An 18,080-nucleotide genomic window follows, 5' to 3' on the forward strand; every position below is an offset into this window, starting at 1 on the left:
ACGATGGCAGAAGGGGAAGGTGAAGTCCACTCAGGCTGGGTTAATTCTCTCCTTCCTTTTCATCCCCACTGCTTGCGGTTTACAAGTTTGTCCTGCATTAAGATGGGTCAGTTCCCAACAATTACAACAGACTAAAAACATACATTTCTTTTATTGGATATAGGGGTCTCTTAAATTCAGCCTATAAACCTAAGAATATGCTGCTTAGCAACTGTTACAGCCTGAGACAACAGAAGGTCCTCCTTGTCTGGCACGGTGATCAAGCTCTGGATCGGGAATTAAGAGTGCTGAGTTTACTTCCTGCCCTGCCGCCCACTCACCCTGACCTCAGGCAGGAGTGTCCTGAGCCTTCTCTGGGCCTCAGTGCCCTGTCCACAAAGGGATACTGCCAAGTAGCCTTAATGACCCTACCAACCGTCTTAAGGGTAAAAGGAGAGAATACAGGGGAGACATGGCAGGGCCACAAATGTTTAAAAAGGCAGGGAGGGACGTGCAATGGGAATAGTAGGAGGTGCTTTGTTAAGAGATGCAGTGGTTGGAATCTCTGAGGAGCTTCCCCAGGACAAAGTCTTGATGGATTAGGAGGCTTTGAGCACCCAAGCCTTCTGAGGCCGACACCACTGTCAGGAGCTGCTGGGCTGCAGGGGTGGGTCTGACCCAGGGCAGCATGCTGTGTGTGTGGCTCAGGAAACTCAGGAGGCGTTCACCGGTTTGATGACACGCTGCAAGTGCCCAGACCTGCCGGCCCACTGGGTGTAGAAGAGGGCGCCGCAGCGGTGCTCAGCTTCCTCTGCCCAAGGCCCCCCTGCTGGGGGGGCACAGGGCAGACTTACTTGGACCTCCTTGCCGTATCTGGGTTCGGTTCAGTCTCCCCTGGCTCGCCTCATTCCTTGTTCTCATTTCCCGGCAATAGCCAGAGTTCTTTACTGCTCAGGCCATTTCACCTCTCCCCAAAGGTTCCACAGCCATGCTCAGGACCTTTGGCCAGGTTAGCAAAGACATGAGGGGTCTGAAGGAGCTGAGTGGCTCTGCAGGAGGCAGCCCACCACTCGGGAAAACTGTCCTCAGGCCTTTTTCTGCCCTATGAAGAAGGGGGTGACGCTGAGGTGAGTCGGCCAAGGAATCTGCCTGCTGGGAGCCTGCAGGTCAGCCAACGGCGCCCTCTAGAGGCCATTTAAAACAGAGGTTCTTGGAGCAAGAGGTGACCAGCCCTTCATTTGTGTAATTCCTCAGATGTCACCACTCTTTTCTTGCCCTTAGAAGTTCGGAATCTCTCTTTCATCCACAGCGTGGCCTGGGCTGCATTATGACCCAGGGGGAGCCCTTCTCCCAAGCGGGGCTGGCACAGTGCCACCTGACGGACACAGCCGTTCCTGCTGGTTCCAGTGCCCCTCCTGTGATCCTCAGGCACTGAACCAAATCACAGAAAGTAAATCTTCTAATCGCTTTGTAATTGGTGCAGATGGTATAATTCAAAATCACATTTTTATTAAATAGACTCTGAAATATCACATTATAGTTTGACTGAAACAGTCCAGGAATCATAATGGTTTAAGTTTTACAAAATTACATTCAGCAGCGGTGTCATGTTCTGAAAGTTATTTCATAAAATTAAAGAGTGGGGCTTGAATAAATAAGAAAAAAACAGCTAGAAAATAAACCACCACCCAGATTGAAGTCATCTGTCCTGACTGTCTGAGGATTGTGCTTTCTGGTTTTTGAAGATCTTGCTACTTGAGTAACAACTGAGAAGAGTTGCACAATTCTGGCCTGTAAATACAGCGGGCAGGTGGTGGGGCAGCACACCCACATGCCTGGGAGCGTCCTCAGCAACAGGAGCCTCAGAGCCAGGCCTCTCTGAAACTGTGAGCCTGAACCAGCCTTGAAGGAATCTTTCATTTCTGGGGAACTACGAGATTTCACTGGTCTTTGATAAGAAATCACCCTAAAGAGGATCACAGTGAAAGAGAAATCCTATCATTAAATTCTCATAGCTGTGGGACCTGGGGGAAAAGCTCAAAGTCCTGTCTCATCAGGAGGGTGTTGGGAACACCCATTTGTGCTACCTGCCATTTTCAGGGTCACTACTGCTGGGTGGCCCATGACACAAACTCTCACCCACAACAATCTTGGTTTGGAGAATTAACCTGAGCTGGTTCCTCAAGTTACCCGACCTGCCACCCCAGAGTGCAGACAAATATTTACTGGGTGGAGTGGATATTGGGGGCAAAAATCACCTTGCTCCAGAGCAGCAGAGATGATTTCTCAGCAGGGCTTTGTGTGCAGCTGGTAACCACAGGGAGTAAGTCAATGACAAATGGGAGTCCTTCTGACTTTGGTGACTACAGGCATCAGTGGCCAAATTTAAACCTGGGAAAGGCATTCATGCGTTGGCCTGGTGCCCTGGCTCAGGATTCAATACTGAACTCACTCCCTGGCTACTGATTTGGTATCTGTTCTGCAGAAATGATGGGTTTCTCAGATCCAATCCAAAGCCACTATGTGAAGCAAGCTTCTTATGTCAGACACTGAGTACAGATGGTTTCCACCAACACACCTGGTCCTCAGGCCCTGCAGATCAGAGCGCATGGCTGTGCTGTGACCCAGGGGATATCAGAATGAAAACCCAGGTGAGTGCATAATTAGTCTTCCGGGACAGGCCCACAGCCAGGGAGCTGCTGCTGGCCGCCCGCTGGCTCAGTGTGCCTGTGTCACCTCCACCGGGGCCTTCAGGTCTGCCGCGGACGTGTCTGGGACGGGTTTCTTTGAGTAATCGCGCTCTCCAAAAATGGTGCTTCCTATTCGGATGTTTGTAGATCCTACTTCAATCTGTGAAAAAGCAGGGAAAGTATTGAGGACTGAGCTGAAAATAATGAAATGCAGCAAATGCTGAAGCTGTTCCTCTCATCTGGCTCTCAAGAGGCTTCTATGAAGAACGGTGATCATGAGCTGAAGAGGACTATGGGGCCGTGCTTCTCAGGGGCAGTACTATCTCCTGGGGGTGTGTAGGAAATAAGGAAGGCTTTCTTTGGTCCTCACAGTGATTGGGGATTATGAGTGGTATTTAGTTGGGTGGGGCCCGGCAGCACAGTGAAGGCTTGTCTTACGGCCCACATGCTGCTCCAATGCTCCACGGTCAGGTAGGCGAAAACCTCCGTATAACGATTTGAGCACAGGATCTAATTCCGTTTTACTTACACACAGAAAGTGTCTTTTTTTTTACTGTTTTAATATATGGAGTTTTCCAGGAATGCCACTACTGTATACACAGGGGGGGAGCTTATATTTTGATTTTTTGGAACTTTCTGAAGTTATTTGCTGTTCTAGAAAGTCACATATTTGAGTTGGCAATACAGCACACCTCTATCATTATGTATTTACAGCTGCTGCCTTCACAGTGAATCTACACATAAGACTGAACATCACACCACTTTGTATGACTTCCTGATAAATATCCATGCCCCAGCATGTACATACTAACATGCCTTTAAAAAAATTATAGTTTTATTTCTTACTTTCCTTTAGATTCCAGTGAGGGAACTGTACTGAGTTTTATAAAATTATGTGTCAGGCTACAAGTTTACAAATTTCATTTCAAAAAAACAGCAGGCAGGGAGGGGATGTTATAGTATTTGAGAACCACTGATCCTGGGTGCCCTACTGCTACAATGAGGCATGCCAAAGGTTTCTCCAGCAAAACCTGATTCTCGCCATGGCCTTCTGGACCCTGCCCTTGAGGCAGACAAGGGCACTGGGGACACTTACCGCATGCTGGAAGTCCACGGACATGCCCATGCTCAGCTCAACTTGCTCAGGAGGGATGTTCAGCTGTTTATGTAGCTCCTCCCGGAGGGACACCAACACCTGACGAGACAGATGGGACGCCTGCTTTATCCTCGCCTTCTCCAAGGATGCCGCAAAGGGGCTGAATCTGGGTATCTCTGACAAGGATACCTTAGTCCTCCTGGTTTCAAGGTCTGTCAGCATTGCCAGAAGTTACTGAAAGGGATTTTTTTTTTTTAAGCAAACTCTTTGACTTTCAAGGAAACTGTCAGTTATTGGAGAGGCAGAAAGAGCTCATTGTCTCTAAAGACTGTTTCAGCCAGGTTCAAACTGAGTTGAGGAAGGTCTGCAGGTTTTGGGAACCTGTTCTCTCCTTTTCTTATGATAAGAGTTCAGAAGAGGGTATAATGCCTGACAGGCAACATCTGGGATGATGTTGAAGTTCACTACAACAGCCAACCCAGAACAGCGTTCAGCTCAGGTGCTTCTTTAGCACATAAGCAACCCCCTGCATCTTCAGCCCCCAGTACCTGGAAGTCTGGATTTGGGCCTTGACTAAGATCATGTCCAAAGCTTCCAATAGTCATCAGCCCCACAAATTCCAGGCTGGGGCACTTGGCGTTTATGTGTTCCACCATGGCTACTGTCTCTGAAGGTGGGAGGCCATGTTTACCTTCACAAAAAGAAACCAAAGACACTTACACCAAAATTGTAAAAAACGTATCTATTACATAGTATACATTTACACCAATATAGAGGAACCCTGTATGTTCGCAAAATCTGACTGCACTTGCCAATCAACAATGGAGGAGGAGTCTGCAGCAAATGATTATTTGTTTGGTAGTTCTAAGGGTTACTGAGACTGTTTTTCCCTCATTTATCAAATGGAGATGCTAAGAACATTCACTTCCATCTTTAATCAGGGAAAATTATAGCTAATCACCAAGAAATGATGTCACAGACTTGAGCTGGAGTAAATGTTAGGTTTACCTCTGTTAATAATGTACAGGCAGACCTTGGAGACCCTTCAGGTTCAGTTCAGACCACTGCAATACAGCCAATAGTGTAATAAAGGGAGTCAAATGCATTTTTTGGTTTCCCAAGTGCATATAAAAGTTGTTTACAGTATACTATAATTTTTCAAGTGTATAATACCATTATGTCTAAATAAACAATGTATCTTAATTAAAATTACTTTATTGCTAAAAGATGCTAACCAGTCATCGGGGCTTTCTGCAAGTTGTAATCTTTTTCCTAGGAGAGGGTCCTCACTCAATGTTGGTGGCGTTAAAATATTCAGTAAACCATGTGGTAACCAGATGTGCTGTGATCCAGGCTTTGTTGCTCCACTTAGAGAACAGGCAGAGCAGACTGAGCGTAATTCTTGAGGGCCCCAGGATTTTCACAATGGTCAAGGAGCACTGGCTTCAACTTGAAGTCACCAGCCGCACTAGCCCTACCAGGACAGCCAGCCTGTCCTTTGAAGACAGGCACTGATTTCTCTCTGGCTATGAAAGGCCTAGATGACATCTTCTAGTAGAAGGCTGTTCCACTGACAGTGAAAACTGCCGTCTACTGTGGCCACCTTCACTAATTCCCTGAGCTAGAGCTTCTTTTGGATGACTTGCTGCAGCTTCTACATCAACCCTTGCCGCTTCACCTTGTACTTTTGTTGTGGAGAGGGCTTCTTTGCTTAAACCTCACAAACCACCCTCTGCTAGCTTCCAATTTTTCTCCTGCAGCTTCCTCCCCTCTCTCAGCCTTCACAGAATTGAAGACAGTTGGGATTTGCTCTGGACTGGGCTTGGGCTTACAGAGATGTGTGGCTGGTTTGATCTTCTATTCAGACCACTAAAAAGAAGATCACTGGTTATAGATCACCATAATAAATATAATAATAATGAAAAAAGTTTGCAATATTGTGGGAATTACCAAAATGTGATGCAGAGACACAAAGTGAACAGATGCTGTTGGAAATGGTGCAGATAGACTTGCTTCATGCAGAGCTGTCATAAACCTCCAAGTGTAAAAAATGCATTAACTGCAAAGTGCAACAGAGTGAAGCGCAGTAACATGAGGTATGCCCGTAACGTACAATCTGGGTGCAGGTATATGTAATGATAACCGTTAAAATTTACCAAACACTGAGTCCAGGCACAAGTGCTAAGAGCTCTTCATTTAATGCAATAACCCCAAGAAGCGAGCGCTCTTACCATCTCCATTCTGAAGAGGAGTAAACTGAGGCACAGGGAACCTAAGCATCTCTTCCAAGGTCACACAACTGGGAACCGCGGAAATGGGATTTAAGTCCAGGCGGCCCAACTCCAGGGCCTATCTGGACAACAGATGCCTATCTGGGAATACTGGTGCTTTGATCACTGTGCACACATGACAGATCTGTACACAATTTTTTTCCCTTTTGGTAAGTTTTTTTTTTCATTGGTATCTTTTTTTTTTAATTGAAGTAGTTGATATACATCTTATCCTGGCTTCAAGTATACAACACAGTGGTTCACCAGTTACCCACATTATTAAATCCTCACCCCCACAAGTGTGTTGACTATCTGTCAACGTAGGAAGATGTTACAGAATCACTGGCTCTATTCTCCATGCGGTACTACCATCCCTGTGACCAGCTTACATTATGATTGAGATTTTTGTGTTCCTTTATCCCCCTCCCCACATGCTGACTCCAACCTCTCCCCATGCTAACCACCAGTACCTTCTCAGTGTCTCTGAGTCTACTGCTGTTTTGTTCATTCTGTTCATACTTGTTCGCTTGTTCTTAACAACTAGCGAACAAGTACGATGTGCAGGTTCTATGCAACAGCTTTACCTGCATTATGTCCACTCCTAGTATGCCCTCTGAAGTGGGCACTATCATGTTAGCATTGCCAAACCAGGGAACTGGCGTACAGAGAGGTTAGGTAACTTACCCGAGGCTAGCAAGCTGGTAGGGTGGTGGAACTCATACCCAGGGCCACTCTGATTTCAAAGCCCATGCTCTCTTCACTGTGTTACACTGTTTACCCAGGTCTCTCTCTCTTTTTTTTTTTTTTTGAGAGGGCATCTCTCATATTTATTGATTAAATGGTTGTTAACGATAAAATTCTGTATAGGGGAGTCAATGCTCAATGCACAATCATTAATCCACCCCAAGCCTAATTCTCGTCAGTCTCCAATCTTCTGAAGCATAACGAACAAGTTCTTACATGGTGAACAAATTCTTACATAGTGAATAAGTTCTTACATGGTGAACAGTACAAGCGCAGTCATCATAGAAACTTTCGGTTTTGATCACGCATTATGAACTATAAACAATCAGGTCAAATATGAATATTCGTTTGATTTTTATACTTGATTTATATGTGGATCCCACATTTCTCCCTTTATTATTATTATTATTATTATTTTAAATGAAATGCTGAAGTGGTAGGTAGATGCAAGATAAAGGTAGAAAACTTAGTTTAGTGTTGTAAGAGAGCAAATGTAGATGATTAGGTGTGTGCCTGTAGACTATGTGTTAATCCAAGCTAGACAAGGGCAATAAAACATCCACGGATGCAGAAGATTTCTCTCAGAACAGGGGGGGTGAGGTTCTAAGCCTCACCTCTGTTGATCCCCAATTTCTCACCTGATGGCCCCCCTGCGACTGTGCCCGTCTTAGGTTGTTCCTCCCTTGAGGAATCTTACCCGTCTCTGGCTAACCAGTCATCTTCCGTTACCCAGGTCTCTTAAAGATACTCACGAACTGGTGCTTGCAATGATTTTTCATTCTATTCTCTCCCACTGTCATGCTAAGTCCATGTAATTTGCAATTTCTTTCAGGAGTGATGGTGAGTTTTAAGAATTTTCAGATCAAAGTCACAATTCCCTCCCTGACTCCTCTTGTCCTGCTCCCGCCCCCAAATTAAGAAGTAACAAAACCATGATACATTAAAGAATTATATGTGGACTGGCTTGGAGATCACTCTGCCATCTAGATCCTACATAAAGTCTACTGAAAGGTCTGTGGTCCTTCCTATAACCTTAGCTATCAGATGTGTGCCACCAGAATTGCCATTCTTCCTAAGCTTCAACCATAGTAAGGGGAGAAAGATCTGTGCTTCAGGTCTGGCCACTTACTCTCCTCTCCACTGGTGTTAATCTGGACCATAACCTTGAGCCTTTCAGGAGAACCTTTTTTCTGCCACGAGCTGTTCACTTTGTCTGCCAGCTTCATGGAATCCACAGTTTCTAGCATGAACAGGTTGGGCACCGCTGTAATGAGAAAGAGGTAAGGAAATTTATCACTCACCCTACTGCAGCCAGCAACATGCAACAAATCTTTCACTTGCAGCTGGAAAAATAATTTCCTAGGAAATGAAAAAGACAGTGAAGTCTCAGTTCTGCTAAGACTTATGCGACAATTTTATTAGATAGAAGTTCGAATGTCAGCCTGTCACTGTCTCATCAGTGAAGATGAAACAGGAAAGGAAATGTGGACTTCACCACATCAGGCAGCTTGCGTATGTGTGTGCTTCAAGAAGCTGGTAACTGGAGATTCCTAGGAGCTGACCTGATCTGATTATATCTGAGGTCACATGGAGAGAAACAGGCAGGAGGACAGAGAACAAAGGATAACCAGCGGGAGGCCAAGTTCCTGCTGGTCATGTCACCATGTCACAGACTTTCTGGAAGGGGATGGGGGTGGGGTGCACTAGGATCTCAGAGTGACCTGAAAACCGACAGCTAAGAGAGACACGGAAGTCACGGAAACCATATTCTTTTCCAAAGATGCCTGTGAAGTGAAATGTTAGTCTTGCCTCAGACAAACAACAACAAAGACAGAAGCAACTCAGTAACTTCCTTTTACTGAACACTACCACTCCCAGGCAATATTCTAATCCCTTTACATGCATTCTTTCTTTTTAATCTTTACCATAGTTCATGAAGCACTACTATTATTCCCATTCTACAAATGGGAAGACTGAGGGCCAAAAAGAATAAAGTTTATTCAAGTGTAAAAAATTAACAATTATTAGAGCTATGATTTGAAACTAAGGCAAGCTCCATATTCTTAGTCCTGAATTTAAACTCAGGCTAGGAAACATATTTTTTAAAACTTAATATATTTAAACTTAAACATATTTTAAAAAGAGAAAGTATACATGCTTGATGTAAAAAAACAAAAACTAAGCAATATAGAAGTACTTGCAGAAAAAAGTCAAAGCCTCTCGCCCTAGAAACTGCTGCTGACACCTTGGGGATGAGGCCTCTTCCCAGAGCCTGCTGAGTGTATGTCTTCCCAATGAAGCACACACACAGCCACATGTACAATTTCTTGATAAACCTCTAGGTAAATAAAAAAAAACAAAACATATAAGTTGGATCACACTAAATGTTCAATGGGTTGCCTGCTTCCAGTTAGAGATATGTATTGGAGATTTTTTCCTAACAGAACCACATAGCCACTGGTGCTTTCTAACTGCATCATTCCACAGAGCAGATGATCACAATTTACTTGACTTACTCTTATTAATGGACATTAGATTGTTTCTTAGTTTTTACTACAAAACCAAATGAATATCAGTTCACATATTTTTTAATACGCCATTCTATCTCCTTGCCTGACTTATCAGCGCTAACTCGCTATTGTGTTATTTTATTGTTGCTTTAAAGTTTAACTTACCACAGTCTGCCTTTAAGTGGTGTTATACTACTTCATATAGAGCTTAAGAACCTTATAATAGTATTCTTTCATTTTTCACTTTTTATTCTTTATGCTATTGTCATACATTTTACTTTTATGTGTTATAAATACCATGACACAGTACTCTTTTTGTTTATACAAATAACATATTATAATAATAAAACAATAGAGAAAAATAAATGAAACTAAAAACTGGTTCTTTGAGAAGACTGATAAAATTGATAAACCTCTAGGCAGACAGGCTAGGAAAAAAAAATAAAATAAAAATTACCAATATCAAGAATGAGCTGACATCACTACAGAGCTGTTGACATCATCCACAGATACTGGAAGGATGATAAAGATATATTACAAACAACCAATGCTCAAAAATTTGTTAACTTCGATGAAATGGACAAACTCCTTGAAAGCTATAAACTAACAAAGCTTACCCTAGAAGAAATAGATTATGTGAATAGCTCTATTAATGAAATTGAAACTATAGTTAAAAATCTTCCCTCAAAGAAAACTCCAGGTTTCACTGGTGAATTCTACCAAACAGTTAAGGAAGAGATAATATGAATCCCACACACATTTTTCCGAAAGATTGAAGAGGCGGGAATGCTTCCCAAGTCATTCAATGAGGCCAGTATTATCTTGATATCAAACCCCTTAAAATAAAACTGCAGCCCAATGTTCTTTGTAAATATTGACACAAAAATTCTAAGCAAAACTTAACTAATCAAACGCAACATTATATTAAAAGGGTAATACTTTAAGACCAAGTGTGTTTATCCCCAGGAATACAGGGTTGGCTTAACATTTAAAAGTCAACAATGTAATTCAACATGTTAACAAACTAAAAAAGAAAGACCACATGATCATTTCAATAGAGGCAGTGGAAGCATTTGACAAAATCGAACATCTACTCCTGATAAAACCTGTCAGCAAACTAGGAGTAGAAGGCAAATTCTTCCTTCTGATAGAGAACACCCATGAAAAACCTGCATGTCCACTCTCAGTGCTTCTACTCAATATTGTACTGCAGGTCCTAGCTAGTATAAAAAGGCAAGAAAAAGTAATAAAAGGGCTCCAGGTTGGAAAGGAAGGTGTACATTTTCTTTATTCACAGATGACATGATTATCTATGTAGAAAATTATATGGAATGTACAAAAAATCCCTACTCAAGTGAGTTTAACAAGGTTGCAGGATACAAGATGAATAAACAAAAATCAACTGTACTTCTATGTACAAGTGACAATCAGAAGTTGCAGTAACAGCTTTAACAAACAGCATCGAAATACATGACTTAAGATAAATCTAATAAAGAAAACCTGCACAATGAAAACTAAAAAATATTACTGAACAAAATTAAAGAAGACTTAAATAAATGCTGAGCTATGCATTGTTAATATATTGGCAAAGTCAGTATTTTTATAGTATGTGAGAATGTTCCCCAAGTTGATCTATACACCCTATACAATCCTGATAAAACTCCTGGCAGGGCTTTTGATTTTTTTGGGTAGAAATTGCCAAGTTGGTATGGAAATACAGAGGACTTGGAAGAGCCAAAATAACTGAAAAAGAAAATTGGGACCTAACAATATTCAGTTTCAAGGACTATTACAAAGCTCCAGTAAATCAAAATAGCATGCTATCAGCATAAAAGCAGACAAGTAGAAAGTAGACAAATGGAACAGTGTAGAGAGTCTAGAAATAAACCCATGGATAAGTGATTTTTGACAAAGGTGCAAGCAAATGAGTGCAATGAGAAAGGACAGTCTTACCAACAAATGAGATTGGAACAATTGGGCATTCACATGTAAAAAAATGAACTTGGAACCCATACCTTGCACCATATATCAAAATCAAAGTGAATCACGAAGCTTAATATAAGACTGAACACTATAAAGTGCTAGAAGAAAACATAGGAGAAAACCTTTGTGACCTTAAGATAGGGGAAGATTGTTTAGATGCAACACCAAAAGCATATTCTATAAAAATATAACTTGATAAAGTGGACTCCATCAAATTAAAAACTTCTGCTCTTCAAAAGACACCACTAGAATTTAAAGACAAGCAATAGACTGAGGGAAAATATTTGCATAGCATTTATCTGATAAAGGACTAGTATCCAGAATATATAAAGAAGTCTCCTTGTCAAAAGAAAGAATCCAATTCGAAAACAGGCAAAAGACTCTAGTAGATACTTCATCCCAAAAGATAGATGCAAACATGTGAAAAGATGTGTAATACCATTAGCCATTAGGGAAATGCAAAGACACCACCACACATCTGTTAGAATGGCTAAAATGTAAAGACTGACCATATTAAGTGTGGCCAAGGATGTGGAGGAAACTTGAACACTGCTGGTGGGAATGTAAAAGGGCACATCCACTTTAGAGGACAGTCTGGTAGTTTTTTAAAAAGTTAAATGCACACAATGGGTACAGAGTTTCAGTTCTGCAAGACAAAGTGTTCTAGAGATGGATAGTTGCAAAAAATGTGAATGTACTTAATGACACTGAATTGTATACTTAAAAACTGTTAAGATGGTAAATTTTATGTTATGTGTATTTTACCACAATTTCAAAAAAAGTTGAACATATACTTATCATATGATTCCTCTATTCTACTCCCAGGTATTTATTCCAAGAGAAAAGGAAAAGTCCAGACAAAGACAGATACACAAATGTTCATAAAAATTTTATTTGTCATGGCCAAAAATTAGAAGTAACCCCAAATGTGAATGGATAAATAAAAAGGAGTGAACCACTGATACAGGTATCAACAGGATGAGACCTTAAATAGTGAAAGCCAGACAAAAAAATACTTTGTGATTCCATTTATATAAAACTCTTAAAAATATAAATTAATCCATAGGGATAGAAGGCAGGTAAGCAGTACTGGAGGATAGGGTGTGGGACAGAGTGGGCTGAAGGCGTTATGAAGGGGCATGATGAAACCTGGGGATAATGGATGTGTTCACTGTAATGATTGTTGTGATGGGTTCACAGGTACAAACATAAATAAAAGCTTATCAAATTGTATACTTTAAATATATGTAATTTATTATGTCAATGATACTTCAAAATAAAGCTATTTTAAAAAATAAATACAGGTTATTTTAGTTACGACCCCTTGAGAGAAATAAACATTCAGTTACTCAAGATCTCTGCAGGTCATTTTTATGTGTTTAAATTTTTCTGAAGTAAATTAACAATTTTACTTTATTTACTGTATTTAATTATACTGTATTACATTTGTATCATTGTATATTATTATTATATTTTACTTAGCCTTTTATTTAAAGGGAAAGGACAAATATATTTCTCTTACCCATCAGTTTGTTGACATTTTGTTTCTGTAGGTGGCCTATGAAGTGCCATTTTATCTCAGGACATGAAGACAGAATCTGAAGAGAAAAACCATGTTTGTCTTAGATTTTTACGGAGGCCCTGCTGGCACAAATACCTTGCACATTCTCTTCTGACTTTTCAAATTTATGCAAAAAAAACACTTCCACCATCCTCAGCGAGGCTCCTAAGGATACTGAGAGAAAAATCTAAGGCTTCTTCTATTCTATTTCTTTTCCTTGTTTCCATCAACTCCCTCCATCTTTCAGGTATCACCCCTTAAACTTAAAGATGAACCAATAAAAGCTTTCAAATCTCAAAAGGATCCAAGACTATAGCAAGCTCCTAAAATCACCATATCCAAAAAACCATAATGGAGACAATTATAGTCTTAGTAAAGAAAGAAAACCTAGTTGAGAAATATTTGGGGTTCAAGGTGAATGCACAGACATTTCCACCCCCAGCTCAACCTCCTGCTCTAATCTAAAACTCAGCCACCAACATGGGTCTAATTTTCAACCGATGAGCCAAGATTTAGATACAAACTAAAAAATTCAGATACCCACTTACTTTAGGATTTGATGCTTTTTCTAGTAGCTCCTGAACCTAAAGAGTAAAAATACAAGTCAGAAGCCTGTCAATCACCACTCTTCCAAAGGCAGTTTGGAAAGGGGTTCTTACATAGTTCTCCCCAAAAGTGCGCTGGCCGTGACCATAGGCCTCAATCACCATGTCTGCAGGTTTGGTTTTGCTGACTGCTACTAGCCGGGGCTGGATGGCTGGGAGATCCTGCCAGAGGGAAAGAGCCAGATGAAAGAATGTTCGGGAATAGCATCCCAATACGTTCTGTAAGATAGATCTTGCAGAACAGATGGCATAGATCTTACCTTAGCATTTGGTAAGCTCTGTTTTCCTAACGCTGCAGGGAGATAAGCCTTGAATAATGTTCATCATGTTTTTCAAAAGCATGGCATCTAAATCTAATGTTAGCTTCTTTAATATCTAACAAAAGGTACTTCTTTCTCAGGAAAGCTGGGCAGGTAAGTAAAAGCAGTACTTCCTTAAAATGCAGCCTCTGACCCACTCCATCAGCATCCCCTGAGTACCTCTCCGGTCTCTCCCTTTTAACAAACTCTCCAGATGATTCTCTTGCACCTCAAGGTTGGAAGCTTAAGAATTGCTTAAGGAAAGGCATTCCTCTAACTAAAACGGAGGTCAGTCGGCTTCTGAAACGCCAAGGTTAACAGTTTTGAAACTCATTCTGGTACGGGTGTAATTATTAATACTGTCCCCAGTAACTCTCAAAAAGTGGCCTGCTCAGGGTGGCTATGTAATTTACTATTCAGTCTAATCAAGAACCAGTGCCAGAGCTGAGGCAGGAACACAGAAAGCTCTGGACTCAGGATGAGGCCTGTCCAACACGCCCCTCATGGCCATTAATAAACAGTGGGGCTTCCCTGCACTCTAAACACACACAGAGGCAATAGGAGATTCACCTACCCTTAAACAGCTCAATTTTCGGGTACCCCATCACCTTCTGCAATTTTTACAGAATGACAGTATCCTTGCAGGGTCTGAAGAGTCAGATTAGCAAAAAGTTCCCTCTTCCTTCTGAGGGTGGTATTACTGGCTTTTTATGAGACCACGTCACAACTCTCAGGATTATGTGGATGAATCAATGGTTTCCCGAGAGAGAAGTGGAACAGGCAGCCCATCTATCCCCTCAGAGTGATGCTGAGGGGACCTCCCACAGTGATGGTTCCTGGGGAAATCCCTAGTCTTTCCAGGACAGTCACTGAAAATCACAGAATGTTAACGCCAGGAGCGAGCTCGGTGCAATCAGAGCTCATTCTATTGCCCATGTAGATAGGGAGGGAAACTCGGGGCCAGGGTAGTTAAGTGACTTGTTCAAGGAAACATCTAATTAGTAGCCAAAGACGACTAAAACAGGTCTTCTGTCTCCAGGCAGGCCAGCATTCTGAGTTCTGACACCATGAGTGCTTGATCAGAAACATCCGATTTCTCTGTTCAGGTATGTCTTATCCCACACCATTCGCTTAAACGTGCACTGAGAGGGTCAGAATGTGGACTTCTGGTCTAACAAAATTCCAAGAGGAAACAAAATATAAGGCGGGTTGGGGGAGGTGGTAGCGGGAAATCGCCCTTTAAGCTCTTGGGATTGGATGTCAGCTTCCTCCTGCCCCAGACCCTTAAGTGCAGCTCTCGTGCCTCCAAGTCGGGCCAATCTACCCTCGCCTTCGCCTACGGGCGGACATGACTTTTACTGAGCATCTACTAGCTGTCAGACGCTAACACACGTGATCTCAGGCAGATGCGGCCTCCGCTGGGTGCTCGCAGTAGACGTCTTCTCCTGCAGCCCCTGGCGCCTGGCCCTTCCCGAGTCCGCTAAGCTGTTGGCCTCTACACGAGGCGGGATGGGCAAAGGTCACTTTCCCGGGCGGCGGAAACTTCTTGCTCCAACTAAGTCAACCTTCAGAAAACCTGGCAGAGTCATCTCCGCAAGCGTTTGGGGGGCTCTGCAGCCCGCGCCAACGCCTAGGCTGCCGAAGGGTTCCGCCCTCCGGGAGACCCCTCTGCGTCATCGTGACGACCCGTTCCCACGCGGCGCCCCCCTCCTCACAGCTGCTGCCCGCCGTCCCACGCGGTCCCCTTCCTCACCTGCGGCCGCCGCGCCATCGCCTGCTGCACGCGCTCGTTCACTGCCCGCAGGGCGAGCCCGACTCCCAGCTCCGCCGACATGCCGCCCGCTCTCCACATTCCCCGGGAACCCCCACCGAGCCCCCGTCCGGGGCACCCCAAGGCTGAGACCGCTTTCCGGTCCCGCCCAGCTCACGTCTCCCTGTGACCCAATCACCGCTCACCACCGAGGGGTCTCGCCCAATCGGCAGCGGGCGGCGCGAGAGCGCTGTAGCGGGCGGCCATCTTGGTCAGCAGGCCCTTGGTCCAGGTGGCTGGCTGGGGCTCTGGCTGTGGGGACGCGCGTGCCAAGTCCGCCTGCGTCGTTCCAGTGCCCCCGGCTAGCCTTCGAATTCTTGCTGCCTGAGCCGCGGACGCTGTCGCCCCCAATGGACCTTCCTGACGCCAGAAGCGCGGCGTGTTCCCGGGGTCCTGTTCCCTCACAGAGTAGCCCCTCCCCGGCGTCCCAGGAGCCAGGGACTCAGATTTTCCGTGCGCGGGGACCATGGTTGGGAGCTGCCAGGGCGGGAGACAGGGCTGGTGTCTCAGATTACTCTTGTGAAACAGACTTGCTAAAGAACACGGCCTGACTTAAATGTCTGGTTCCTTTCTCGTCATCCTTTAGACCAGGCGTTCTATAGGAATATCAGGCGATCGGCATGTTCAATTACAAAATTTCTAATACGAATAATTAAAGCCAAACAATTTTTACGTTTTAATTAACCCAATATGTCCAAAATAAGGTTTCAACTTGTAACCGATAGGAAAACGGGATATTTTCTTAATTTGCAAAGCCCAGAGTATGGTTTCGCGCTGGAGACGTGGGGCTGGTGCTGCCTAGCGGGTGGGGCGCAGGCGGCTGTCCAGTCCAGTAGGAGCGCAGCGCCGGTTCGGCCCAATTCTCGTCTCTCGTGTGCCCAACTCTGGGCAATAAGCCGGTCGTAAACATGATGAGGAACCAAATAATCCAAGGCTGACACAGAGTAAAATAGTAAATGTAATAGTGCTGTGGGCAAGTGGAAGGAAATCGATTTTGTTAAGGAAAGCGATTTTGGCTGTAGTGTTTATAGATCCTTTAACATTAATTCAACTTGATGGAGTGGGATGCTATTACGCTGGAGAAAGGGCTAAAGTTTGTTCTCCAAGTCTTGAGATGACTGGGCTTACCTCAAGCCTTCTGGAAAGAAAGGACAATATTATTTTTTTCTCTCATCGTCTTCCCAGACCCCAGGAACTGAGATGAAATTTCACGTGTTCTGCTCTTGGGAAAATTACTTAGAGCAGACCCTAGGGTCCTTAACATCAAGGACTTTTTGGCAAGTTTCCATTTACCGGGTACCCATACCGGGTTACCTGTAAACTAGGGCTGCCAAAGACACTAGGAGTATTTGTATTCAAATAGGACTTGATCATTTCTATTCCTGCCAAAGTGGTAACAATTTAAAAATGACTGAAGTAGCCCTTCACAGTGTGAACTGATGTCTGCTGTAGAGATACAAAGTTGACAGGCCCTAGCCAGCAGTCGGTGTGGGGGGGAACAGAGGGGATCACAGCGATGGCCGGTGTGGATTTACTGAGGAAGGACTGGGTAAGCGTGACGTACTGAAAGTGATGTGCTATGAGGTAAACATTCTAAAAACCATAAATACCTCCAAGGGGCAAGGGATGTATAATGCAGGTGACAGGTCACTATGATCTGAGGAGGAATATCGTCATTTACTAGATCAGGTCCCTTTGAACAAGGCCCCCCCGCCCCACTCCCTTACCATAGTGTACTTGTGTTTCCCCAAAAGCACCAGAAGTGATTTACACTTGCAAGTCAATAAGGATAGTGGTGACAAGATTGCTTAGTGTGGCACAGGACTGAGCTGCTCAGTTGTCATTTATCAAATGGAGTCACTAGCTCCTTAGTCACTAGAGTTGTAGTAAGTATCAATCAAAGTAACATGTGTAACCCACTTACCAGAGGGCTCCCCCAGAGCAAGACAACGTTTGTTCCCCTGCCCCCTGCTTATCCAGTCAACATTTATTGAGGCATTTCTCTGTAAAGGTACCTAGAGGGAGAGCAAGATGAGTAAGATGGGCTGTACTGTGGATTTGTTTCTAGGGTGCTTTTCATCTCTAACATTCTATGACCTTATGAAAATGGAAAAACGAAAAGATCAAGGTGACCTCATTATCATTTCACATTTTCTAATGTCTTTACTTCTTAGCTGTGCTGTTTTTGAATTAATTTTATTCTGCTTTCCTGCAGCCCTTATTTTCTTTTTTAGTTTCTTCTCTTCCTCTTCCCGGGACATTAACCATTTAATTTAACCTTTCATCCTTCCCTGCTACCTAATCCTGGGAAAATGCAAGTTCAAAATCACTTCATCACTAGCAATTATCTTTAAATTGTTCCAACAGTTTGCAAGGACAGAGAGGAAAAGAGCTTAGAAAGGGAAATACCCAGAGGAACAGATTTTCTGAAAAGTTTTATAAAAATTGAGTGTTCTTACTTACCATAAATGCCATCAAGCATTTAAAATATTCTCCTTTGTAGTCTAAGGCCCTGAATTATGTGAAAAACATT

At 43.3% G+C, this 18,080-nt stretch overlaps 1 protein-coding gene across 1 annotated transcript; it reads right to left on the reverse strand.

Annotated features, from left to right (window-relative positions):
* Positions 1-1,457: 1,457 nt before the first annotated feature.
* Positions 1,458-15,623, reverse strand: PLPBP (pyridoxal phosphate binding protein). Its single transcript, XM_036899175.2, has 8 exons — positions 15,491-15,623; positions 13,493-13,600; positions 13,382-13,417; positions 12,795-12,870; positions 7,909-8,043; positions 4,314-4,456; positions 3,766-3,864; positions 1,458-2,829 (listed from the first exon to the last, which is right to left on the reverse strand). The coding sequence occupies exons 1-8, from the start codon at positions 15,587-15,589 to the stop codon at positions 2,698-2,700; spliced, it is 828 nt and encodes a 275-aa protein (XP_036755070.2). The 5' UTR covers positions 15,590-15,623; the 3' UTR covers positions 1,458-2,697.
* Positions 15,624-18,080: the final 2,457 nt, after the last annotated feature.

The sequence above is a fragment of the Manis pentadactyla genome, chromosome 7, assembly GCF_030020395.1.
Source record: "Manis pentadactyla isolate mManPen7 chromosome 7, mManPen7.hap1, whole genome shotgun sequence".
Taxonomy (NCBI): Eukaryota; Metazoa; Chordata; class Mammalia; order Pholidota; family Manidae; genus Manis; species Manis pentadactyla.